At 41.9% G+C, this 27,135-nt stretch overlaps 2 protein-coding genes across 7 annotated transcripts in view; one reads left to right on the forward strand and one right to left on the reverse strand.

Moving 5' to 3' along the window:
- Positions 1 to 11,376, forward strand: part of LOC122539496 (SWI/SNF-related matrix-associated actin-dependent regulator of chromatin subfamily A containing DEAD/H box 1-like) — a 121,726-nt gene extending 110,350 nt beyond the window's left edge. For 3 of the 4 annotated variants that reach the window (XM_043674403.1, XM_043674404.1, XM_043674406.1), the window contains 2 exons: positions 6,210 to 6,319; positions 10,523 to 11,376. In XM_043674403.1, the coding sequence (XP_043530338.1) occupies positions 6,210 to 6,319; positions 10,523 to 10,584 (172 nt within the window). In that variant the 3' untranslated portion in view covers positions 10,585 to 11,376. The remainder of the gene's footprint in view (positions 1 to 6,209; positions 6,320 to 10,522) is intronic. The other variant, XM_043674405.1, reaches the window with a different exon arrangement.
- The window catches only part of LOC122539497 (hematopoietic prostaglandin D synthase-like), a 32,144-nt gene continuing 7,833 nt past the window's right edge, over positions 2,825 to 27,135 (reverse strand). Inside the window, exons 3-8 of one of the 3 annotated variants that reach the window (XR_006309109.1) lie at positions 22,903 to 22,995; positions 22,664 to 22,773; positions 19,217 to 19,315; positions 16,830 to 18,093; positions 7,206 to 7,210; positions 2,825 to 2,836 (exon numbers count right to left, since the gene is read on the reverse strand). Coding sequence is in view for 2 of the 3 variants with exons in the window: in XM_043674408.1 (XP_043530343.1) it covers positions 17,929 to 18,093; positions 19,217 to 19,315; positions 22,664 to 22,773; positions 22,903 to 22,995 (467 nt within the window). In the remaining variant the exon portion in view is untranslated. Of the gene's footprint in view, positions 2,837 to 7,205; positions 7,211 to 16,118; positions 18,094 to 19,216; positions 19,316 to 22,663; positions 22,774 to 22,902; positions 22,996 to 27,135 lie in introns of those variants that run through there. The other 2 variants (XM_043674408.1, XM_043674409.1) reach the window with 2 other exon arrangements.

The following is a 27,135-nucleotide window of genomic DNA, read 5'->3' on the forward strand; positions in this document are numbered from 1 at the left end:
ACATCAACTAGCCACGAAACGACACAACCAGCTATCCTTAGTAGCCACACACGCAGACAACAAGCAACATGAATTCGACTGGGACAACACTACTATCATAGGGCAAGCCAGACAGAGAACAGCCAGGGAATTCCTAGAGGCATGGCATTCATCCACAAACTCCATCAACAAACACATCGACCTGGACCCAATATACCAACCACTACAACGGACACAGCTGAAACTGACAACCAGAAGCAACAGGGACAGGCCACTATAAACACCGGAGGAAACATCAAAGAAGCGCTTCGCAGGAGGCTCCCAAGCACTGATGATGTCGCCTAGCCAGGGGACGAAACGTTTGCAACAAAAACTTCCAGCTCAGCGAACAGAACCACAACAATAAGTAATGAGACTCCGATATCAAGGGGTGGGGGTGGGGGGTTGCACGCTAACAACAGTCCACAGAAGATGTGGTAAACCGATTAGATTAGTAATTGCACAGAGCAATACAACTATCACGTATGAGGTAAAAGGAGAGTACCGAGAGACTCAGCTGAACTGTATAAATTGTAATGTAACCTTTTGATCGGGGTGCCTACTTGTTAGACACTTGTCTTGCAAGAACATTTCATTAAAATTCGCTGCTTCAGAATTTGACTCTGACTGAAATGTATTGATATGTGAGCTTTGTTTCTCACAAATGTCCACCTACTGCTCCCTGGTGTTGGTCCCGGTCCCACATCTTAATCATGTACCAATCATTCACATCTTCTCACATAACCACCCATGCTCCTTGAAGTCAAGGTTGTGGTAACTGTTGATAGCACTCACATCTACAGTTTCCCTTGTGTCCCATCTCTTGTTTCTCACCATTTTACATTAATGGCTGCATTCTACACACACACACACACACACACACACACACAGCAGGACTGATTATTGCGTACTCCCGAGACTACAGAGGGACAGACCTCGTGACCCTGGGCACCCCAAACAATACCTGACCAATTCCAATCCCCTACTCTGAGGATGACCAATTTCACCATAGAAAACCCAGATGGCCTCTTCCTTCAAAGACAGCAATTTCCCTTCCCATGTGGTTGATGATCCCTCCAGTGCGTCTCCTCCATTTCCCGCACCTCTGCCCTTGAACCACATGCCTCCCAATGCAACAAGGACAGAACCCCACCCCCAGTCCTCGCCTTACACCCCATCAACCCCCGTATGCATGGCATCATCCTTCGCCACTTCCGTCACCTACAAGCAGGCCCCACCACTAGGGATATATTTCCCTCCCCATCCGTATCAGTATTTTGGCGAGACCATTCCTTCTGTGACTCCCTTGTCAGATCCACAACTCCCCACCAACCCCACCTTGCCCTGCCACCGCAAGAATTGCAAAACCTGCGCCAACACCTCCCCCTTACCTCCGTCCAAGGCCCCAAGGGATCCTTGCACATCCTGTACTTCCACCAGTGTCGTCTACTGTATCCATTGTCCGATGTGGTCTCCTCTACATTGGGGAGACAGGACGCCAACTTGCACATCGTTTCAGAGAACATCGCTGGGGCACTCGCACCAATCAACCAAACCGCCCCGCGGCTGAATACTTCAACTCCCCCCTCCCACTCCACTAACGACATACAGGTCCTGGGCCACCTCCATTGCCAAACCCTAACCACCTGATGTCTGGAGGAAAAACTTCTCATATTCCGCCTAGGGATCCTGCAACCACGTGGTATTAATGTGGATTTCAGTAGTTTCCTCATTTCCCCTCCCCCACCTAATCACAGTCCCAAGCCTCCAACTCAGCACTGCCCTCTTGACCTGTCTGTTGTCTTTCCTGTCTATCAGCTCCCTCCTCCTCTCTGACCTATCACCTTCTCTCCTACCTTAATCTGCGTATTTAATTCTAAGCTGCTTCCCCATTCCTCTCCAACCCCACCCCACCTCCCTTTATTCTCTCAGCCTCCTGGCTCACAAGCTTCATTTCTGATGAAAGGCTTATCCCCGAAACATCGATTCTCTTGCACCTCTGATGCTGTCTGACTGGGGTAGCACGGTGGCTCAGTGGTTAGCACTGCTGCATCACAGCGCCAGGGACTTGGGGTCGATTTCATCTTCTGGTGACTGTCTATGTCTGCATGAGTTTCCTCCAGCTGCTCCAGTTTCCTTCCACTATCCAAAAATGTGCAAGTTAGGTGAATTGGCCATTCTAAATTGCCCATAGTGTTCAGGAATGTGTAGGTGAGGTGCATTAGTCAGGGGTAAATATAGGATAATAGGGTAGGGGAATGGCCCGAAGAGGTTACTCTTCGGAGGGTCATTGTGAACTTGTTGGGCCGAAGGGCCTGCTTTCACACTGAAGGAATTCTGTGGGTTCTATGGAGATACCCTTGACTGACTTGCTGGTATTCCCAAATTGAACACCATCCCCTTTAAATGACTGAGAGCTACTTCAGTCGACTTTGAGACAGGACCATTTGATTGATACCTGTTCACTGTATTTACTCCGTACACTGCTGGCACATGATGTCGGTCTGATATTTATGTACTACACAGTGCTGTATAGCAGCATATCGACCCCCCCTTCCCTTAATTGGTCACTGCTGACAACAATGACAAGCTGTTTGGCATTATTTCTGTACCAGAAGGCTAAGCAAGACAGGAATGTGAAGTGGAAAACTATATTCTGATAAGGATGGGACGAGGCTGGTAAGTGTCTGATGCCAACCTACTGAGTGTAATTAAATTTGAGGACTGGCCACAATGGAGGCCAGAGGGGCACGCAGTGGGCTGGAGCTCCTAGGTAGCCACTCTGACTTGAATATCATAAATTGTCACTTCCCAGTTTCTCTGTGTGAAGATTAGGGATTAATGATGTGAAAGTGCAAGCAAATAGACCTCTTACTGTTCACTGGCAAAATTCTCAACTCACCATTCAAAATCTGGTTGCAGAGTTGGATTTCTCTTCTCAACATAGAGAATCTCAAAGTTTGTGAGAAGCTTTACTATACTATTATACTACTATTATAGGACAAGCCAAACACAACAGCCAGGGAATTCCTAGAGGCATGGCACTCATTCACAGATTCAATCAATAAACACATCGATCTGGACCCAATATACCGACCACTGCAACGGACAGCTGGAACTGACAACCGGAAGCAGCAGATTCAAACCACTACAAATGCTGGAGGAAAGATCACAGAAGCGCTTCACAAGAGGCTCCCAACCACTGAGGATGTCACCTAGAGAGGGGACAAAACGTCTGCAACACAAATTCCCAGCTCGGCGAATACAACCACAACATAGAGAATCTCATTTGTCTAATCTCACTATTGCCCATAGGTTTCAGGGGCCTGGAGAATTTAATCTATAAATTCCAGTAAAATTAGAATAGAATCTGTAGACAACTCTGTCGATATTTGAATGCTTGTGTTCCAAAATTCCACTACTGTGGCCTTAATAATTCCATCATAGGGGCAGCAAAGCATGATGATTATTTTTCAGCTTAGGTTTTTTAATAGTAATTTATTTATTGATGAATAATGTACATCAACAGAATTAGCTTGCAAAAATATGCCTCCACCTACTGTAACTACCCTTCCATCTCAGTCCTGGATTAATGTAACCCAGGATCAAGATGATTCAGGTAGTGCATCTTGATTAAAATTTGAGGCTGATTTTATTAGATTTAAAGAGTTATGTTTTGAGGTAATTCACTTTCTAATTTATGGTCCCCAGGATTTTATTGTCATTTCCAAGTATTTCATCTACTTTTTTACCACCACCCTGGCTCTTACTATGGTACACTGAAGAGTACATACTAGATGCAGATAGTTTTCTTATAACACCATAGTTCGGTTCCTGTGCAATCTTGTTTTATAAGAAATCCATGCAATACCAGCACCATTTTAATCTAATGGAGCCGGAATTGTGTTATAGCCAGTATAGTACAAAAGTCAGTCTAAATTCAACAATCGTGTTATAGCCAATTCATGTTGCAGAAACACATGTTAGAGGAGAACCATCTCTAGTGAATTTTAGATTACTACTGTCTAAATTCTGACTCCGTGCAACAATGGTATCAAGGCATATTTGACATCGAAAAGTGACATTTTTGTTATTTCAACTGCTAATATTTTACCACAGTATTGTTACTGCCTTATGCAATCAAAAGTAAGAATCAAGCATCTTGGTCATCAAATTCAAATAAACCTGGTGGACTTACAACCTGGTCTTAGAGTCATAGAGATGTACAGCACGGAAACAGACCCTTCGGTCCATCTCATCCATGCTGACCGGATATTCCAACCTAATCTACGTCCATTTGCCAGCCCATATCCCTTTAAACCCTTCCTATTCATATACCCATCCAAATGCCTTTTAAATGTTGCAATTGTACCAGCCTCCACACTTTCATTGACAGCTCATTACATATGTTCACCACCCTCTACTTGAAGAAGTTGCCCCTTAGGTCCCTTTTACACCTTTCCCCTCTCACCCTGAACCGATGTCCTCTCGTTCTGGACACCCCCACCCCAGGAAAAAGAATTTGTCTATTTATCCTATCATGCCCATCATGATTTTATAAACCTCTATAAGATCACCCCTAAGCCTTCAGCCCTCCAGGGAAAACAGCCCCAGCCTATTTAACTTCTCCCTATAGCTCAAATGCTCCAACCCTGGCAACATCCTTGTAATTCTTTTCTGAACCCTTTCAAGTTTCACAACATCCTTCCAATAGGAAGGAAACCAGAAATGCGCGCAATATTCCAAAAACGGCCTAACCAATGTCCTGTACAGCCGCAACATGGTCACCCAACTCCTATACTCAATGCTCTGATCAATAAAGAAATGTATACCAAACGCTGCCTTCACTATCCTATCTACCTGTGACTCCACTTTCAAGGAGCTATGAACCTGCACTCCAGGGTCCCTTTGTTCAGCAACACTCCATAGCACCTTACCATTAAGTGTGTAAGTACTTCTAAGATTTGCTTTCCCAAAATGCAGCACCTCGCATTTATCTGAATTAAACTCTATCTGCCACTCCTCAGTCCATTGGCCCAGCTGATCAAGATCCTGTTGTAATCTGAGGTAACCTTCTTCGCTGTCCACTACACCTCCAATTTTGGTGTCATCTGCAAACTTCCTAACTATATCTCCAATGTTCATATCCAAATCATTTATATAAATGATGAAAAGTAGGGGACCCAGCACCGGTCCTTGTGGCATTCCACTGGCCACTGGCCTCCAGTCTGAAAAACAACCCCCACCATCACCACCCCCTGTCTTCTACCTTCGAACCAGTTCTGTATCCAAATGGCTAGTTCTCCCTGTATTCCCTGAGATCTAACCTTGGTAACCAGTCTTCCATAGGGAACCTTGTTGAACCCTTTACTTAAGTCCATGGAGATCGTGTCCACTGCTCTGCCCTCATCAATCATCTTTGTTACTTTTTCAAAAAACTCAATCAAGGTTGTGATTTTGACCTTGTCCAAACCCAGTCCAAAACCAGCACCTCCATATCAGATAAAAAGATAATTTTCAAATAAGCCACAACATGCTTACTGCTGCTTTGGATTCTTGTCAGTTGTGCTTTCCAAAAGTGCATTTCCAAACAATTAATGTACTTTATATAGTACTGCAAAGTGTTTGTTTGAGTTCATAATTATTGTGATGGACTAAGTTTTCACAGACAAATTTGTAGTTATACTTACTGTTTTCAATTTTTTGTAATGATGCTGTACTTAACTTCAGAATTTGCAATGGATCTTTCCAGTCATTTGTTAGTGAAGAAATGATTCATGGTTTAACTATGTTTGAAACATTACGAAGATGAAAATGTTGTACAGCCAGAGTAATGAAACATGTTCAGAATGTTGGGTCAAATTTTAGGTCAGAAGTAGTTCACATCTGAAGTTGGAGGCTCGGTGTTCTAACTGCCATAACAGATCTATTTCAAGCACTAGGATTTCAGTGTAAACAGTGACATTTTCCAGATCTTCCATTTAAAAGTAGCAGAGAGACACATGCAGGCTTGTTAATGAGGGGAAAACAAATTTTTTTTCAACAAACAGACTATCCATCCTAATAGGTAAAGCTGATGCAAAAACTGTTGCATTATTTGTAGAGATTGGATCAGTATTTGTAAAGGAAGAATGTGGGATCCATAAAAAATTCAATCTTACTATTTTATAACATTTTTATTTCATTTGTAGGGTAGTGCATGTTGTAAAACTGATCAGCAAAGGGACTATTGAAGAATCCATGCTTAAAATTGGTGAACATAAATTGAAACTAGAACAGGATATGACTTCAACAGAAACAGGTGAGTTATGCAATTGAATATCCCACTTTTTTTCTTTTCTAAATGCAAACTGTGTCCCAATTTCAGTTAGTTTGCCATCTAGTAGTATTGGAAATAAAAGTTGACTACACAGAACAGAAATGTTTTTCCATATACAAAGCTCTTTATTTAAATTCTGTATTCTCTTGGACCCCATATTCCATGAGAATGTATGTTCTCTTGAGGAAGCTTACGAGGTGGAATTGCTTTGCATTGAAAACATGGCAGGATTGTAGCTACCTCCCAGAAATTAAATGACACAAGGGTGCATTTGAAGGTGGATGCCATTTTATTGGGACTGGTCTAAAAAGAAGCAGATTTTAAGATAGTGTAAAAATAGTAAGTTGGGGATTTAAACTTTCTCAATATTAACTGGGATAGACAAAGTGTAAAAGGCTTAGAGGGGTCATAATTTTTAATGTGTCCAGCAGAACCTTGTAAGCCAGGATGTAGAGTGTCTTACAAGAAAGAGGGCCATTCCATGCCTGCCACTACATAGGAAGCTCCAGCCGGAGCTCACCTGCTCTGCCCATTCTTCTTTTTTTTTTCTTCCCCTCAGTGCTTCTCTTCTCCTTCTTCTCCTCCTTTATCCCTCTTTGACTTCTGGCCTCCAGCGAGTGACAATTCCTGGCCTGGCACAATGGCCTCCCAGCGTAATAACCTTCCGCAGCGGCCCCCTTGTAAGGTGCAGTGACCCGACCTGGCACAGCAGCCTCCTGGCATGCCATATTGTCAGTGTGGTATGGAGCCAGGTCCCAGTGTGGACTGGAAGTTAGATGCCAGCATGGTCAGCTCTGCTGAACATTTATTTCTGTTATGCTAGACCATTTTATTTTCTGTATTTTCTACATCTTGTAGCAAACAAAACTGTGCCTCGGTACTTTTTGTAGCTAAGCTGTTGCTGTAATTGGCTACGTATAAACGTTTGACTATACTCAGAGTATTTGTGACAGTGAAGGCTGTCTGTTCTTCTATTCTGATTTTCGGGAACAAAGCTAGATAAGTAGTGGAAGTTCAGTGGAGAGCGTTTCAGTGATGATGACCATAATCCTTGCTGGTTATGGTAATCATGGAAAAGGACAAGGATGAATTGGAAATAAAGGTTCTGAATTGGGGGCAGGTTGATTTTAACATAACAGGTTCTGACTGAAGTGAACTGGGAGAATCTACTCATGGGAAAATCTGTCAGCAATTGGAGTCTTTCAAAATGGGGCGATGAATGATAGGACCATATGAAGTACAGTTGATCAGAGGCCCTGATATGTCTATATTCCCAGATTCTTGAAAGCAATAAATCAGGTGGTTGAAAAAACATATGGGATACTTAACTTTGGGGTGAAGCACTGAATATAAAGCAGCAAAGTTATGATGGAGCTGTATACCATAGTAGTTAGTTTGCGGATGCAGTATGGTGTGCTGTTTTGGGTGTCTCACAATTGGAAAAATATGATTGCTTTAAAAAGGTTGCCAAAGAAATTTGCCAGTATGTTCCCTGGGCAGAAATCTTTCACATATGAAGAAAGACTGACTAGGCTGGGGTTGTTTTTGTTTGAGCTGAAAATGTGTTGCTGGAAAAGCGCAGTAGGTCAGGCAGTATCCAAGGAGCACGAGAATCGACTTTTAGGGCATGAGCCCTTCTTCACAAATGAGGAAAGTCTGCTAAGCAGGCTAAGATAAAAGGTAGGGAGGAGGGACTTGGGGGAGGGGTGTTGGAAATGCGATAGGTGGAAGGAGGTTAAGGTGAGGGTGATAGGCCGGAGTGGGGGTGGGGGCAGAGAGGTCAGGAAGAAGATTGCAGGTTAGGAAGGTGGTGCTGAGTTCGACGGTAGGGACTGAGACAAGGTGGAGGGAGGGAGAAATGAGGAAACTGGAGAAATCTGAGTTCATCCCTTGTGGTTGGAGGGTTCCTAGGCGGAAGATGAGGCGCTCTTCCTCCAACCGGCGTGTTGCTATGGTCTGGCGATGGAGGAGTCCAGGACCTGCATGTCCTTTGTGGAGTGGGAGGGGGAGTTGAAGTGTTGAGCCACGGGGTGGTTGGGTTGGTTGGTCCGGGTGTCCGGGGAGGGGAGGGAAATATATCCCTGGTGGTGGGGTCTGTTTGGAGGTGGCGGAAATGACGACAAATGATACGATGTATATGGAGTTGGTGGGGTGGTAGGTGAGGACCAGTGAGGTTCTGTCCTGGTGGCGATTGGAGGGATGGGGGGGCTCAAGGGTGGAGGAGCGGGAAGTGGAGGAGGAGCAGTGGAGAGCATCGTTGACCACATCTAGGGGGAAATTGCGGTCTTTGAAGAAAGAGGCCATCTGCGTTGTTCGGTATTGGAACTGGTCCTCCTGGGAGCAGATGCGGCGGAGACGAAGGAATTGGGAATATGGGATGGCGTTTTTACAGTGGGTAGGGTGGAGGAGGTGTAGTCTAGGTAGCTATGCGAGTCGGTCGGTTTATAGTAAATGTCCGTGTTGATTCGGTCGCCCGAGATAGAAATGGAGGGGTCTGGGAAGGGGAGGGAGGAGTCTGAGATGGTCCAGGTAAATTTGAGGTTGGGGTGGAAGGTGTTAGTACAGTGAATGAACTGTTCAACCTCCTCGTGGGAGCACGAGGCAGCGCCAATACAGTCATCGATGTAGCGGAGGAAAGGGTGGGGGTGGTGCCAGTGTAGCTGCGGAAGATGGACTGTTCCACATATCCTACAAAGAGGCGGGCATAGCTGAGGCCCATGCGGGTGCCCATGGCTACTCCTTTATTTTGGAGGAAGTGGGAGGATTGGAAAGAGAAGTTGTTCAGAGTGAGGACCAGCTCAGTCAGTCAAAAGAGGGTGTCAGTGGAAGGGTACTGGTTGGTACGACTGGAAAGGAAGAAGCAGAGGGCTTTGAGTCCTTCGTGATAGGGGATGGAGGTGTATAGGGACTGGATGTCCATGGTGAAGATAAGGCATTGGGGACCGGGGCAGCGCAAATCCTGGAGGAGGTGGAGGGCGTGGGTGGTGTCCCGGACGTAGGTGGGGAGTTCTTGGACTAAGGGGGACAGGCCCGTGTCGAGGACCTCAAATTTACCTGGACCGTCTCAGACTCCTCCCTCCCCTTCCTAAACCCCTCCATTTCTATCTCGGGTGACCGAATCAACACGGATATTTACTATCAACCGAATGACTCCCACAGCTACCTCCCACCCTGCCCACTGTAAAAACGCCATCCCATATTCCCAATTCCTTCGTCTCCACCCCATCTACTCCCAGGAGGACCAGTTCCAATACCGAACAACCCAGATGGCCTCTTTCTTCAAAGACCGCAATTTCCCCCCAGACGTGGTCGACGATGCTTCCCACCACATCTTCTCCACTTCCCGCTCCTCTGCCCTTGAGCCCCGCCCCTCCAATCGCCACCAGGACAAAACCCCACTGGTCCTCACCTACCACCCCACCAACTCCATATACATCGTATCATCCATCGTCATTTCCGCCACCTCCAAACGGACCCCACCACCAGGGATATATTTCCCTCCCCTCCCCTATCAGCGTTCCGAAAAGACCACTCCCTCTGTGACTCCCTCGTCAGGTCCACACCCACCAACAACCCAACCTGCACTCCCAGCACCTTCCCCTGCAACTGCAAGAAATGCAAAACTTGCGCTCACACTCTCTCTCTCTCTGAGACTGAGGTCAACAAAACTAGTAGAGACAAAGGTAGGTTAGATAAGAAGAAATGCCCTTTTTTATAGAGGAGCCAGTAAACAAGGGACGTGGATTTTAAGATGGGACTGGAGGAAGAATTTATTCACCCAGAACTCCTTGCCTGAAAGGGTGGTGGAAGCTGGAATCATCAGAGCATTTTAAGAAGTAGTTGATCTTTTGAAGTACTATATCAAACAGGTTTATGGGCCAAGTGCTGGAAAAATGAGACTAGAGCGGATAGGTGCTTGATGATTGTGTGGACATAATGTGCTGAAAATTGTAAAACTTGTGACTCTAAAAAGAATAATGTACTAATCACGCAACATCCAATCTTCTCTAATTCTATCCTTCATTCCCTGCCGCCCTTTTTTTTAGAAAAGGCTTTATATGATTGTTATCTGTTTCAGAGAATGCCAACTGTAAGCTAGCATTTCCAGGGTTTTGCCTTGCCTGTCTTCAAAATTGCTGTAGATGTTGTTAAATTTGCCCTAATCTGAATTTCTTTGTTTTTAAGGAGGCGAGGGGAACATTCCACTTAATATAGCAACTTTATTGAAGACTTCATTGGGATTATAGCATTCAGCCGCACTTTTCTACATCCTCCATAAGCATCGTTGTGTTAAGTCAACGAAATTCTACGTGCAACACAACTCTGAGAAAGAATGTATAATGTAATTGGAACTAGTGAAATTGTCAATTAACAAACATTTTTTATTGTATGTGATGGAATGTGCAGTTTTTAATGAAAAAATAGGAGTGGGGACTAATGTATGAGAATAATGAGAATTTGTCATATTAAAACACTAGAAATAAATTTCCATGTGTATTAATATTGTATTGCTGTAGTTCCACTTATAAGTAGGCTGTACTGAAACAGCATGATAAAACATTGGTACTATAGCATTACAATTCAACATTTTCTGTCCTCCTCCAAAGTCTTTTTTCATGTTTACAATTATTTTGTCAGACCAGGCTACTTTTTATGTGCTAATTCTATTTTGGCCTATATTCCTCAATTAATTGGCTATAAAGAGGAATACATTGCTCATCGGAATCCTAAACAAAGAAAATGTTCTGAACCTATCAGATGTAAATTTCATTAATAAATCCTTAAGGAGTGAAGAGAGGTTTCTCAATTTGTGGTCATTTTTAAGATTTCTATGGACTTCTTAACTTCTAACCTGCGTGTTGTCCCAACAGTTGGATTTTTTTTTATTTCTCAGGTTTGTGTTGCTTTGTGTATTCATGATAGTGATTACTGTACCATCTTTGAAACAATATTTGCTTTGTTTACTTGATCTGTTATATCGTTGCTAGCTGAAAATGAGAAATTAAGTGCAAATAAAGATTCTGCAGTTTTGAAATATAGGTTCTAGTCCTAAAGATTTTCATTTCTGTTCGCTCTTCTGCTCAGGATCATAAGGTGTGTTCTCTGTTGCTGCTTGTTATTATAGGTTGGAATTCCCTCTAATCCACTGATGGAGAAGTAAACCATCAGTTTCTCACCATTTCAAGAAAAACTTGGCATGTAAAGTGATCTCTTCCTCACTTTGCTTGATTCCGGTCTGATTTGGATGATTTCCCAGCAACAGTTGTGTTCTTGTTGTCACCCACAGTAGCATGATAAGCTTTGAGTCTGTGGTGGCTCTGCAAGAGCGACTCACCTGGTGCCATTCCCAAAATGTTTCCATGTAGACCTGTAAATCTTTTCCTTTCATATGCTTACCAAATTCCCATTTTAAACGCCAAGACTGAATCTGCTTCCACCACACACGCAATGCAATTCCAATCACTCACTGCATAGAAAGACGTTTCTCTAATGTCATCATTGGGTTTTTTGCCATTCAGTTTAAGTTGTGGTCTTCTGGTTCATGACTAGTCTAACAATGGAAACAATTTCTCTATCTGTTCACACTCAACCCCTCGTGACTTTGAACACCTCGATTAAATCCTTCAACATTCTTCAGGGAGTACAGTCTTAGCTTTCACAATCTGTCCACATAACTAAAATCACTTGTTCCTCAAATCTTTTTTTGCATGCTTTCACAGCCTCAAGTATGGTGCTCTGAATTGGGCTCAGTATTGCAGTTGAGGGTCAAACAATGTGTTTTAAAGATCATCGTAATTTTATTACTTTAATACATCTGCCTCTATTTGTGAAGTCTAAGATCCCATTTGCCATTTATGCCACATTTCAACCTGCAATCTTGCAAGATTTGTGAACATTTATGCCCCCACCCCTGCTGTTGCAACCACTTTACAACTGTATCCTTTAGATTATATTGCTTCTCATTCTTCAAAAAAAAGCCACTTCACAAATTTCTGCACTAAATTTAACTTATTCTACCAACCTGTTTCTGCCGTCTTAAAGTTTGTTGATGTACTGTTCACATGACTGATTTTTGAGTTCTGTAAATTTTAAAGTTGTGTCCTATAAGCCCGATAAGCAGAGGTTCTTTGCAGTTCTGAGAGTGTGGGCCTGATCTGAGGCAGGGCTGACTGCAGGGAGATTAGGTGGTGGCACATGGCTGCGAATGTGGAGCCAAGGATCTGGAAGGAGAACCGCTTCTAAAGGTTTTGAATTTGTAGTAGGCACTGGTTGTCCTGTCCATTGCGGGTCTGGGAAGATGTGGCCCTGAGCTGTGTTGCGGGTCTGGGAAGAGTGTGGCCCTGAGCGGAGTTGCAGGTCTGGGAAGAGTGTGGCCCTGAAGCCCAAGTCTAAATCATTTAATACTGTATGCATCAAGAAAGCAGTGGTTCTAATACTGACCTCTTTAGAAATTTGTAACATCCTTGGAGAGAGAATAACAGTTAATGGTTTGCTTTAGTATGACTCTTTATGAACTGAAAGATATTGGAAAATGTTTTGTATACTTTTGACAGATGTAGAGGAGGAGCAAGAGGCCAAATGGCGTAGAGTCCCAGTGCAACCCCAGGTAGAAGGATTGTTAATGCTGGTTAGAAAAAAAGAGATGTAAAATTGGTGTAAATTAAGGTGTGCAAGGGAGAAAATGGGTCCATTGTTTTTCTCTTAGTTGAGTACTACTGGTGAATTGCTGGAATTTACTAGCACAGTACGTGGTCAAAGCGGAGTTGCTGAATATATTTAAGAACTAGATTCTAAAGCTCAAGTTGTTAAGAAGTATCAAGTGTAAGAGAATGGTGAGAGATGGACACCTTCATGGCTGATCCTGTATGTTGGAACCACTTGGAAATGGGTGAGATCCTAAATGAATATTTCTTGTCAGCATTTATGGTGGAGAAAGATGCACAACTTAGGAACTCTGAAGTAATTCGTGATGTCTTGAAAAGAGTCCGTGTTACAGAAGAGGAGATGCTGGATGTCTTAAAATGCAAGAAGATCGAGAAATCTTTGGGACCTGATCAAGTGTATCCCAGGATTGTGAGAAGGTAGGGAAGTAATTAAGAGTCCCCGAGCAGAAATATTTGTATCATTGACAGCCTCTGGTGAGGTGCCGGAATACTGGAGGGTGACTAATGTACCATTATTTAAGAAAGGATGCAAGGAAAAGCTTGGGAATACAGACTGATGAGTGTAATATCAGTGGTGGGTAAGTTGTTCAAGAGATTCGAAGCGACAGGATCCACATGTATTTGGAAGGGCAAAATCTAATGGGGGATAGTCACCATAGCTTTGTGCATGGGAAATCATGTCCCTCAAATTTGAGTTTTTTAAAGATGACCAAGAAGATAGATGAAGGCAGAGCAGTATACATTGTCAAATTGACTTTGGACAGGCCTTTGACAAGATACCACATGGTAGATTGGATAGTAAGATTAGATCACATGGGCTGGAAATGTGTTGCTGGAAAAGCGCAGCAGGTCAGGCAGCATCCAGGGGCTGGAAATGTGTTGCTGGAAAAGCGCAGCAGGTCAGGCAGCATCCAGGGTGCTGGAAATGTGTTGCTGGAAAAGCGCAGCAGGTCAGGCAGCATCTGATCTCCAGCATCTGCAGACCTCACTTTCTCCTCTTAGATCACATGGGATCCAGGGAGAGCTAACCAGTTGGATACAAAACTGACTTGATGGTAGGAGACATGGATGTTTTCAAGACTGGAGGTCTGTGTTCAGTGATATGCTACAAGATTCAGTGCTGGAACCACTATTCATTTATAAAAACAATTTGGATGAGAATATAAGTGGAATGGTTAATAAATTTGCAGATGACACAAATTGGTGGGTTAGTGGACTGTGAACAAGGTTGTCTAAGAGTACAATGGGTTCTTGATTAACTGGGCTAGTAAGTCAAGGAATGGTGGATGGAGTTTAGTTCAGATAAATGAGATGTTGTATCTTGGTAAGACAAACCAGAGCAGGACTTAAACAACAGGGCTTTGGGCAGAGTGATGAACCAAAGGGGTGCAGGTACATAGTTTCTTGAAACTGGTGTCACAGGTAGACAAAAGTGGTGAAGGTGTATGGCATTCTTGTTTTCATCAGTCAGCAATGAGTCCAGGAGTTGGGATGTCATATTTCAGCTGTACAGCACATTGTTAAGGCCACTTTTGGAATAGAATTCTGGTTGCCCTGCTACAGGAAGGATGGCATCCAACCGGAAAGAATGCAATAAAGACTTAGAGGATGATACTTGGACTGGAAGGTTTGAGTTCTAAGGATAGGCTGGAACATTTTCTTTTTCCTGGAGTGTAAGAGCTTAGGGGGTGACCTTAAGAGGTTTATAAAATCATGAGGGCCATCGATAAGGTGAATAGCCAAGGTCTTTTCCCCAGGTTAGGAGAGCCCAAAACTAGGGGCCATAGGTTTAAGTTGAGAGGGGACTTGAGGGGCAACTCTTTCATGCAGAGGGTGGTGCCTTTATGAAATGAGTTGGCAGAGGAAGTGTTGGTAAAATTAGAAATTTGGACAGATACATGATAAAAGGTTTAGAAGGGTATAGACCCAAACACATGCAAATGGAACTGGTTCAGTTTAGGAAACCTTGATGGCATAGATGAGTTAGGCCGAAGGGCCTATTTCCATGCTGTGAGACTCTTAAATCACATTGAGTGGTGGAGTGGCCCTGATGGGCTGACTCCTTCTGTTTTCAAATACAAGGATGCAAAGCACACATTTAGCATCTGAACAAAACCATCCACCTCTTTGTTTAGATCCCCTTTATGATCCCTAATTGACTCCATCTTTTTATCGTTTTGCTATTTCAATGTCAAGAGAATGCTTTTAAATTTTAATATTAGATTCCAGTTTCTCACCATCTCATGGCTTACTTCCTTATCGCTTTCTTAACTTTTTATGTTCAATCATATTCTTTGTATTATGAATTGACGTCTGTGTTTAGCACCCTTTTTATCCCTTTCGTTGGTGTAGGTTTTTCAGTGACTATTTAGAGGAGTTCTCACAGTTTACTAAATGCCCTATTTTAATTCATCTTTGTGGATAAAATTGACAGTCCAGAAATGAGAAAATACCTTTTCAGGACCAGTGAAAGGATTGAACAATGATTACAAAGTTAGTCATTTCAAAGCTATTCAACAAGGTGTGGCTTTTGCTTGGGTTCTTACGTCAAGATTAATAACATACAAATGGAAGTATTTGTTCAATTGTTATTGCAACTTTATTGCAGATTGCATCTCTAAAGCAAAGCTTTGGCGGCGTGTAGAGTGACTTTGGATGTGTGCATATGGATTTCCAATGCTGCTGACTGCTGCAGTGATGGTGGTGGTGGTGAACAGGCAATTTTGTCGTATTTACCACTAAAACTCTGGCCCATTCATAATGTTTAAAAAGCCATCAACAGTCTTCTTTCTCTAAAGATAAACTATTTTAGAATCATAATTCCTACAGTGTGGAAACAGGCCATTAGTCCACACAAGTCCACACTTACCCTCTGAAGAATAACCCACCCTATTACCCTGTAAACTCTTAGTTTAGACATTAAATGCCTTGGATGAAGAAGCATATTTAATTTAGCAGTGTTCATTTAAAGATGGTGGCATTACCTTATTTTAGTAGAAAATGATGTCATGCATTTTCAGACTGGTAAATTCTTTGTGAATACTTTAAATATCCCCACCACTCATTCAGGCATGTTACCAAAAAAACTTTGTTTTATCAATAAATACACATGAATATTAAAATACAAGAATTCTTTTTATTTGTTTAATCAGAAATTCAATTAGGCACATCAGGTTTCCCAGTTAGCCATTGTAGCTAATCTGTTACACAGCACTGGTCTAATCAATGCTGACATAACAACCATGAGGTATGAAGAAACAGCAGAACAGATTAAGGGATAAGTTCACTAAAGTTTCTAATGGTAGTTTCAAGAAGTATCTGAGGCAGACCCAGTTATTCCTTTCAAGGATTCTTTACTTGAGGCTATGAGGCCAAAGCAACAAATTGGGATTTTTTTTAAAATACTCTTTCATTATTCATAATATGACTAAATTTGCTTTTGGGGCTTTTGAACCGTACTCTTTTTTTTCCCCCCATTATTTAATGTTTTTTAGTTGGTTCTACAACATCATATTTACTGTCCCATGATATTTTCCCAACTCCTTGATAACTCCATTTCAAATAAGCTTCTGGTTCTACTAGATCTTTATTAAACCCATTCTCTTTATCTCGTCCCAAACCTAACCTTTAATCTGCCCCCACCATTTAGTTTCCCCTCCACCAGCAGCAATTGATTCCTTTTATTTCATTATATCCTTTCAGTTATTCCAGAGCTCACTCTGATGATCTAATAATGCAACCCTTCCTCCTTTGACTTCCCACATAGCAACACATTGATGACTACCATGAAACCCCTCCTCCCAGATAGCACAAAACTGGGTAAAGACTATCACCCTTCAGCTCTTTATTTTCTTCTCTAAATTAACCCCTCACGTTTCTTTAAACTCCCTCTAAGACCTTAAAATACTTCTATTTACAATACTTGTTTCAACCAACCCTTGGCTGCTCTCCTATTCCCAGATATTTCCTGGTCTGTTTTATAGAATCAGTTACTCTGTCTCTGGGTGGGCAGCATGCCATTTGCAACTTCTGGCTCTGATTGGGGGATAAATAATCCTGACAACATTGGTCCTGTTCTACCCAAAGAGACTTCTAACCAACCAAAAAGCAACAAACTGCAGTTGCTGGAACTTAGTTCTGATGAAGTCACTGGCCTCAACCTTTTTTTCTCCACAGATGCTGCCAGTCCTGCCCTGCTGAGGTTTTCCAGTAATTTCTGTTTTTACTTCTCACCAACCTGTTAGGGCACAGCTTTGGAGCAGGTGGGACTTGAAACTAGGCTATCTGATCCAAAGGTAGGGGTATTACCATTGCACCACATGAGCATTCTCAATTTCACACAACACATTACAGTAATGATTAAAGCCAAGTGCTAATTAACACAAGGACAGAAGTAGGCCATTCAACTCCTTTAAGCCTGTGTTGGCATTTGATGAGACCATGACTGATCTTTGACTTCATTTACACAACTTGGCTCCATGTCCCATAGTAACGTTATTGAGCAAAGTCTATCCACCTCTGTTATGGCACTTCCAACCACTCCTTGTCCTCAATTTCAAGAATTTTGAGGCATGATTTCTACTGCCCCTTGTGCAAAGGAAGTACTTCCCGACAACCCAAACAACTTAGCTCTAACTTTAAGCATATGCTCCTTCATGTCTTGCTTTCTGTCCTATCACAGCCTATAATTATTAAACATCGCTACTCAATCCTCCATTAACCCATGAGAATACAAGCTTAACCCATGCAGCCTGTCCATGTCAAAAGGTTAACAAATGAGAAACTTAAGAGTTTATAGACTTGAAATCTATAAAACATATTACAGACCCAGGACTGTTATTGGAAGTAATGGTTAAAGAATTAAACCAGTTTAGAAAATAAGGTTTCATTTCATGTTCTAGGCACCTTTAACTGAAGGCTGTAATTTTACAATGGAGTTTTTGGTCTCCGTTCTATCCAGGCTGCGATTTTAGGAAGAGCTTCCACACGTTCTTTCAAAGCTAACAATTTGGGATAGTTATGCAAGACATCAACATTTAGATTAGTGAGGGTGATGGAACAGACGGCCCAGTGAAAATCGGCCCAGGTAACCTGAAAGCAAAGAAGCATATCAATAATTTTGCAAAACAGCAACTTGAGTTCAGTACAGACAATTACCAGTGTAATCTTACTGTGTGCAGCCAGTTTGAAGAAAAAAAATCACCACTGTGCATTGTCTATCCCTTCTGCTCAGTATTCCAATATTTTAATAACCATTATTTCCTCTTCCCATTTTCCAAAGAAATTGGGCACTATTAATTTCTCAGATACTAGTCACTGATATGATTGTTCATGGGAAACCAGTTCTTCTAGATTGCCAGCCTAGTAATCACATGAGGTTTTGAAGTTTATGATTAATCATAGCAATCAATCTGTCAATTAAACTACAACAGATGAAGCAATAGAAATCCCAGTAGTGGGGTATCCTTGGGGAACACCGATCTCTCAAGCACATGACAATTACTACACTTTGTGTGTCATAGCTTATTCATATGTCCCAGACAAAGATGCTTGAATCTAGATTTTGAATATTGTTAGATTATTAAGTGGCAATGTGATATCATAGCATGTCCCAACCTTCTGACTTTTACATCCAGACAATTCCAACAACAGCGATTCACTAACTCAAAATGGAACAGTTTTATGCCATACTGTCCCAGGGAATCTGAGACCAGTTATAGTTTATTTCCCAACGCACACGTTATTGAATGCTTTGTTCTTAATTAATCTGGAACCTTCCCAGTCAGTCTAGCTAATTGAATAGACTAAATCACGCACAGAGAAGAAAGCAACAATAAAATGGTTCTGTTCACTGAATTTTCCCTTGTTCCCAGTGCAATTATAATGGAGAACAGATTTTCTCACTGGGGAAGGTGGATGTGACCTTTTCATCAACAGCCTCAATGGGTGAGACTTCAAGATAGAATTGACCATTGAGTCACACTGGTTGGTCTCTATTGCAAATCTCCTAGGCATGAATTATATTCAGGGAGGAGAAAGTGAGGACTGCAGATGCTGGAGATCAGAGCTTAAAAATGTGTTGCTGGAAAAGCGCAGCAAGTCAGGCAGCATCAAAGGAACAGGAGAATCGACGTTTCAGGCATAAGCCCTTCTTCAGGAATTATATTCACATCATTATTATACTTCATAATAAGTTTCAATAAATTGTACTCACTGAATCACCAACAAACCACATTTGGTCTCCCAAGAGCTTGCTCAACCCATCCAGAAGCAAAGGGATGTTATTGGCAAAAACATCTTCTGTTATCTTTTGCTGTAAAAGAAAGTCATTATTCCATTCTGATGAATAAACTCAGTCTATAATTAGAGATATTTTGGTGCAAGTATTTCCTCTGCCACCATTGTATGTTGGTACCCTTTGTAAAGGAGATGGTGTGGACTCAGTTGAGAGTCAGACAGAATGGTAAGTTTTAAAATAATCAGCTTCAGCCTGAGATAATGCCAACAGAATAGAATGGAGTGATGATAGATTAGTGGGAGATTCAAAAACTGAAAGTCATGAAAATAAGGCAGTCATTAATAAATCTATTAAGGATTCAAGAGAAATGTCTTTACTCAAAGTAGTAAAATAGTGAAGGGAAGAGCACAAATATAGTGGAAAACAATTTAGCTTTGCGCATGAGGGAGAAATGAATAGGCGAACATATTGATGGGATGAGATGAAGTAGGGTGAGGGTTGATGTAGAATATAAACACTGCAACAAAGGCTGAGTGGCCTTTGCTGTAAATTCTGCCTATAATCGTGGGATTCTAAATATATTTTTTGGTGGGGGGGGGGATAATTGCAGAATTGCAACAAGTATGTTGTCATAAAATTTCCAGACCAGTCAGAATCCTCCACCACTGTCCTCCATCTTGTTTACTCATATTGAACAATCTCTCTTTTAACTTGCCTCACTTTTTTCAAATAAGGTACAACTATCACTACTCCTATGGGCCCTAGTCATGCCTGTCTTTTTGCAAGCTATATATGGGCACTTGACAGCTTTCTGCATTCAAAATTGAGTTTAACTTCAACCCGTTTAAATTCGTCCTTCATTTTGATATCACCCACCCCTCACCCTGTTTCTGTATCTTGTTTTCATGGTCTTACATTAACTCACAGTTCATCTTTGTTCTGCCATTAACACCTTCAGTAGAAAAATGAGGGGGAGTTTTTTATAGAAATCTATAAAATTCTAACAGGACTGGACAGGGTAGATGCAGGAAGAGTGTTCTTGATAATTAGGGAGTCCAGAACCAGGGATCACAGTCTAGCGATATGAGGTATTATTACAGAGATGGGGAGAAATTTCTTCATTCAGAGAGAGTGATGAGCCTGTGGAATTCTATGCTACAGAAAGCAGTTGATTAACACCTACTTTGGATGTAAGTCTTGTCTTTTCCACAATCATTACTATTCCCTTTATCTTCCATTTGACGACACCTTGGATCTCATATCTCTCTTAATACTTCCCTGCCCTGCCTGTCATTCCACTTGCAGTCTCCTTTCCAAGAAGTATAAAATTCATGATGTTTCCACCTCCATTAAGTTCTGAAGAAGTCATATTACAATTGAAACATTGACTGTTTCTCTCTCCACAGATGCTGCCAAACCTGCTAAGATTCTCTAGCAGTTGGTTCTTAATTAGAGATTAGATTAGAGTGGTACTGGAAAAGCATGTCAGGTCAGGCAGCATCCGAGGAGCAGGACCTGCTGTGCTTTTCCAGCGCCACTCTAATCTAGACTCTGGTTTCCAGCATCTGCAGTCCTCACTTTTGCCTATCTTAATTAGAGATGTCTTTTCTCACTGCAAATTTCCATGACAATGCCTCCTGCCGGTCTCAGCACCTTACAGCAGTGAAACACAAACTCTTGAAAAGATGCTCTGTAATTGGAAAAGTGGGAGGCTATAACATTTCGATATCCAGAAGCTCTGAACAAACTGCATTGAAATATGTCTTCAAACAAGAAATCTTCCAATTTCTTATTTCCACTAGGCCATTCTTTCACATCTTATCCTGCTGAAGGCATTGTTTTGAAAGTAGGGTTATGAGCACGGAGGCTAAATAATTATGAAAATGATATTGCCTCATTGTGAAATATCCATTTTAAATAATTGATACGAAATTGGCTGCCTTCTGCTGAGATCCAATAGGTTAAGATTTCAGCACAGATAAAGAAAGGTTAACACATTACTTTCTGAGACAGGAAAATGGAAGTCTACTTTTTATAGTGTTCGAACTGTTTCACAAACTCAGTGTCCTCAACGTGCTTTACAATAAGTGACGTATTATTAGAGTTGCTATTGCGATGTAGGAACTATGGCAGCTAACTTGCTCATACATAGCTCCCACAAATAGAAGTGTGGTGCATACATGCATATATATATTCGATTCTAGCCTTGGGCGACTGTGTGTGTGGAGTTTGCACATTCTTCCCGTGTCTGCGTGGGTTTCCTCTGGGTGCTCCGGTTTCCTCCCACAGTCCAAAACATGTGCAAGTCAGGTAGATTGGCAATGCTAAATTGCCCATAGTATTAGGTGTGTTAGTCAGAGGAAAATGGGTCTGGGTGGGTTACTCTTCGGAGTGTCGGTGTGGACTTGTTGGGCCGAATGGCCTGTTTCCACACTAAGTCATCTAACTTAATCATCTAATTTTAGGAGCAGGAATAGGCCACTCCACTCAAAACCTGATAACTTTAACACCCCCTTGCTTGCCAAGAATCCAGCCATCTCTGCTTCAAAAATACTCAAGGAGTAATTACTGCTGTTTCAGGAAGTGTGTTCTAAATACAGAGGAACCTCGATACCCAGCATTCGATTATCCAAATATTGGATTATCTGGCAAGATCGCAAGGTCCTGATGCCCAGCTAAACTATGTCATCTGGTATTCAGAATTCGATTAACCAAACAAAATACTGCCCACCTGTGTCCTTCGGATAATCGAGGTTCCTCTATACCCAAGACGCTCAGAGAAAATAATTTCTCCTCATCTTAGTCTTAAATGGATGACCTCTTATTTTTAAAACCTAACCGTTTAGTTCTGGATTCTCCTACAAGAAAAAAATTCCTTTTCACATCCATCCTGTCTCGACCCTTCTTACATGTTTCAATCAAACCACCTCATACTCTTCTAAACTCCTGACAATACCAGCATCCTTTCCAACCTTTTCTCAAAAGACAAAACGCCAATTCCTGATATTTGTCTCGTAAACCCTTCCTGAACTTCCTGAAATGCATTTACATCCTTCCTTAAATAAGGTGAAATAGCGTAGTGTGCACAGTACTCTAGATGTGGTCTCACCAGTTTCTGGTATAGCAGTAGCATAATCTCTCTTTTGTATATTCACTTCACCTTATGGTATTATTATTCTTAGTTTTTCGAATTATTATGGTACATGTGTACTGGCCACTTGTGGTTCATGCAGTAGGACACTCAAATCTCTATTTATCTCAGAGCTCTGCAATAGCCACTGGCTCAGACAATGAGTATCAACATGGACAAAGTTCCCAAGTCTCTGGAATGAGACTGGGACCCACAGCTACCACCTTAAAAGCAGATTTTTATCTCAACAATCAGCACGTCTATATCTTGCAACATCTGAAATTCAATCTTACTTTCACACTGGGGTCCTTTTCGGTCCAGGGGAACATATTCATGAAATCATTTATTGTGTCCACAATGGCATCCACTTGAGCTTGTTCGAGGTTGGTTTTTCCTGCTAGGCCTAAGAAAGAATTTTAAAAATGAATGGAAAATATATAAATGGATAATAGTTAGGCTGAATAACAGGTCACACTGAGCTCACACTGACTGTTGAGACACAGAATATTAAAAACATCCTGGCTAACATTACCTGTTTCTCGGGCCAAATATCTCGCAATAGCAGTGCTCTGGTTGATCTCAGTTTTGTCCACCTTCAGAATCGGAATTTGTCGAAAGAGCAGAGCTAGAATGAGAACCACATAGACTCCAGATTATTGTGAGTTAGATCAAATTCCCCTGTTAGCAAGCATAGTATTAGGGATGATATTAGCTGTGCAGACTTGCCAAGTCACCCATATTAAGTAGGATATAGTAATCTTGATACAAAATGATAATCTCTTAAATTTCCTTCAAAAGTGCTTCCTTAACTATAATGTGCTTTAGGCCCCAGGGTTGTGAAAGGTCCAATATAGAGGAAAGACTCTATATAAAGACAATGAAAAATAAAGTGGAGTTTTAATTCATCTGGCATTCTCAGAAAATCACAAAAAGCCTGACAGCTAATGAACTGCTTTGTGAGCAAGCTGAAGCAGCCAATTTTCAAACGCCAGTCCCACCAACAGCAATTGGATGGATAAGCAATTTTAACAGTGTTGGTTGCTGAGTTGATTTTGACCAGAACTCCCCAGGGAATTTCCCTGCTCATCTTTCACAGTTTACAGAATCAACACGTACATAGAGGAGAATACCTTGGTCTTTGTGTGGGTTAGGTCATCTTCTCTGCTTGTCATACGTAATCACCCTGATTATCTGGTTTAAATCTCAAAGTCCTACCCTTGCAGATTGATGACTGATTTGATTGTATCACATGTGGTCTTTTCCACAACTGTAAATGTAGATAGAATATCAAACTCTAACTATACTGAGACATGTGTCTGTTAGTAACCTTGCTACTGCAGTACCATTGGTAATCTACTAGATAGATTTTGGGAAGCCAAGATGATCTTGTGTTTTGACCCTGCATTGTGTACTCCCAATGGATGGAATTGATAACTGTATAATATGAGAATAGTCTCTCATAGGCTAACCATGGACAACACTTCCTGTGGATTAAGTCTTTCAAGATGCATAGTTAATTTGTTGCTACTAAATCTTGTGTTGATGTTCACTTTTAAGGTGTGTTGTCCTAACGTTTCATGTCATAGCCTTGTTCGCATTCCATAAGGAGGTTCCTGCTGTCCATAAATCAGCATTGAAAATGTTGGACTGTAGCTTTAAATCAGTGGAAATCACTGATGCACACTGAAGAGACTAATGCACCTTGAGTTTGTGTCAGTGGAAATTGAACATGCTCGTTCTTTTAAAAACTAGATTCTGCAGCTGTTGTAAGATTGGTACTTCTACATCAACTTTCAGGAATAAAGAATTCTAGTCTTTCAGAAGTAGACTGCAGTATTTTTTTCTAGATTAGATTACCTACAGTATGGAAACAGGCCCTTCAGCCCAACAAATCCACACCGACCCTCCGAAGAGTAACCTGCCCATACTCATTCTCCCACCCTATATTTGCCCCTGACTAATGCACCATGGCCAATTCACCTGGCATATACATCTTTGGATTGTGGGAGGAAACCCAAGCAAACACGGGGAGAATGTACAGACTCCACACAGTCATTCGCCAAGAGCAGGAATTGAACCAGAGTCCATGGCACTGTGAGGCAGCAGTGCTAACCACTGTGCCCTTAAATTGAGGTAATCTGAGAAATTTCCTGTCTTGAACAAAAGCAGGTTACAATGAAAGGAAAATAGCTTTTTGTTTGTCGTTAATGCCCTATGTACAAATCTGTACAGCTATCTGTATTCACTGATACTGAGGCTGCCAATTATCCAAATTCTCAAATGTCCAAAGCAGCTGCTCAGTCAATCTTCTCTTAGTTTTGCAAATATCTACCACCAAGATCGTGGGTCTTCTTATTTGAACAATCACTACTGCTAAAAATGATGTTGTTTTGACTCCAGTAAGGCATTTTACTTGGTGCAGCAAAGCATATGTTCCGAACCAACGGACTATTATAATGCCTATTATACACAAACACTGCATTCACAGACAAAACCAGACACAACCTAATTTTGAGTTACTAAGTTACCCAGTGTAATACTGAGAAGAATGCTGCTAGATGCAAGTTAACCTGAGTTAAGATGGAGTCTGAGATTCCACCAGGTCTCATGCCAAGATAGAGTGAAATTGTTTTTAGAATGTTTCATTCAGGGATATTCACACACTGTCTTAAAGGTTTATTGGCATACTGACCATGAGAAATAACATAATATTTAGTCACAGGTTTGTTACTTTTTATTAACTATATTCAGATTATATTGAATTGATGGTAATGTGAGTAGCTGAAGACATGACTGGCTCCAACTACATTTGGTGCAGATGCACCTCCTATGGCATTCGGAAAGCGTCCCCAGATACTGGCCCAGTGACACTAAAGGAATGGCGATATATTTCTGAGTCAAGATGGTTAGTAGCTTAGAGGGGAACTTACAGATGGCAGTGTGGTTCAGATATAATTGGTTTGTCTCCGCCTCTGAAGTATAGTTAGAGACCAGACAATGGGACAGCAAGCCAGAAAGCACTATGGGTGAGATGGATTAGAACGGAGTAGGAATTCAGCCCCTCAGTGAAAGGATGTCCCACCCCCTGGAGTTCAACAGACTCAACAGCACCACAGCCTAGTTGTGGGTGCTGCTGGGATGCAGGCAGGCCAATGAAGCAGGGCTGAGGGAACCTCATAGACCCAGATAACGCAGGGACATAGAACAGGGAGGGAGGGTTTGCCATTATATCAGAGTAGGGTGTTAGATGGCCTCTAAATTCTTTGCAGGTTAAAGAAGAGTGTCCTAACTGTTCAAGGTGAGCCCCAAATGAGCAAAGAGCACCTTCCAAAATTAGTACCTTCCGGCCATTCAAGAAACATTCCACCCACCAGCACATGTCAACTGTATTGTGGCAGAGGTCAAGTGATATTGGGATAACTAAACATTTAACCAATTCAGTTGACCTTTAGTTACTTATTTCCATATGATGTGTGGGTTTGGGACTCATGCAACAATGACAGAGTCCCTACCTCCAAGCTAGGAGTCCTGTACTGATGTTTCACCTACTTCAGAGGTGTATGGTGGCTCAGTGGTTAGCACTGCTGCCTCACAGCACCAGGGTCCCAGGTTCGATTCCAGCCGCTGGCGACCGTCTGTGTGGAATTTGCACATTCTCCCTGTGTCTGTGTGGGTTTCCTCCCTCGGTCCAAAGATGTGCAAGTCATGCTAAATTACCCATAGTGTTAGGTGCATTAGTCAGAGGGAAATGGGTCTGGGTGGGTTACTGTTTGGAGGGTTGGTGGGGACTGGTTGGGCCGAAGGGCCTATTTCCACACTGTAGGGAATCTGATCTTCTCTGACCAGGGCGATGAGAAAATATCTTTAATGTGTGGGTCACTGATATCAGCACTTACCCACACTCTGTATTAAGGGGGTGAGCTCCAGGGTTGGTGGCACCCCTCCTATTTTACTTACCTCCCCACCTCCACTCCCCACTGAAAGCACACCCTATGGGGTTATGAAATAACTAGCCCCAAGACTAATTTGATTTTCCAAACAGGCTTCTGCAAGTTCAATGTGAGTTAGAGATAAAAAGCAACATCCATTCAGCACATTCTGTTTTTCTCAAGAAGTTAACTGATCCATTTTTCTCATATTCGAAACGATGAAAAGACACATATGGAAGGGTGAGATTTAAACAAACTAAGTGATTTTGTAAATTAAACCCAGCCAACATGGAAACTCGTCTTCCCTAATCTTCCAGTTGTTCCTTCGTCGTTGATTGAATTTCACAATCCAAAAATATTTCACTGTGTGCTTTTTATATGGATCAGAGCATGAAACAGGGGAACTTATATGGAGAATCAAAGAAATCACCGACCAACTAGATGTATACTGTACTTTGGTTCTGGCTTCCCAAAGGAGGACACAAATAACATCCTAGAAACATTGGAAAACTCCAGGTCCAATGAGAAAGAGGAAAACATTCAATGTGTGTTTGGAAATTAAGTTGGTGAAACTGACCTGATTAAAGGCCCATAAATCCCCAGGACCCAATGACCCACGTCCCAGAGTACTGGTGGCCCTAGACAATGGTAGATGCGCTGGTGGTCATCTTTCAAGATTGTCTAGAGTCTGAGGCAGCTCCTACGGATTGAAGGATAGCTCATTTAACCACACTAATTAAGAAAATGAGGTAGGAAGTAAACAGGGAATTACAGACCCAAGTTGACCTGATGTTGGTATTAGGGGAAATGCTGCAGTCCATTATAAAGCATTTAAT

Source organism: Chiloscyllium plagiosum, chromosome 32, assembly GCF_004010195.1.
Source record: "Chiloscyllium plagiosum isolate BGI_BamShark_2017 chromosome 32, ASM401019v2, whole genome shotgun sequence".
Lineage (NCBI taxonomy): Eukaryota > Metazoa > Chordata > Chondrichthyes > Orectolobiformes > Hemiscylliidae > Chiloscyllium > Chiloscyllium plagiosum.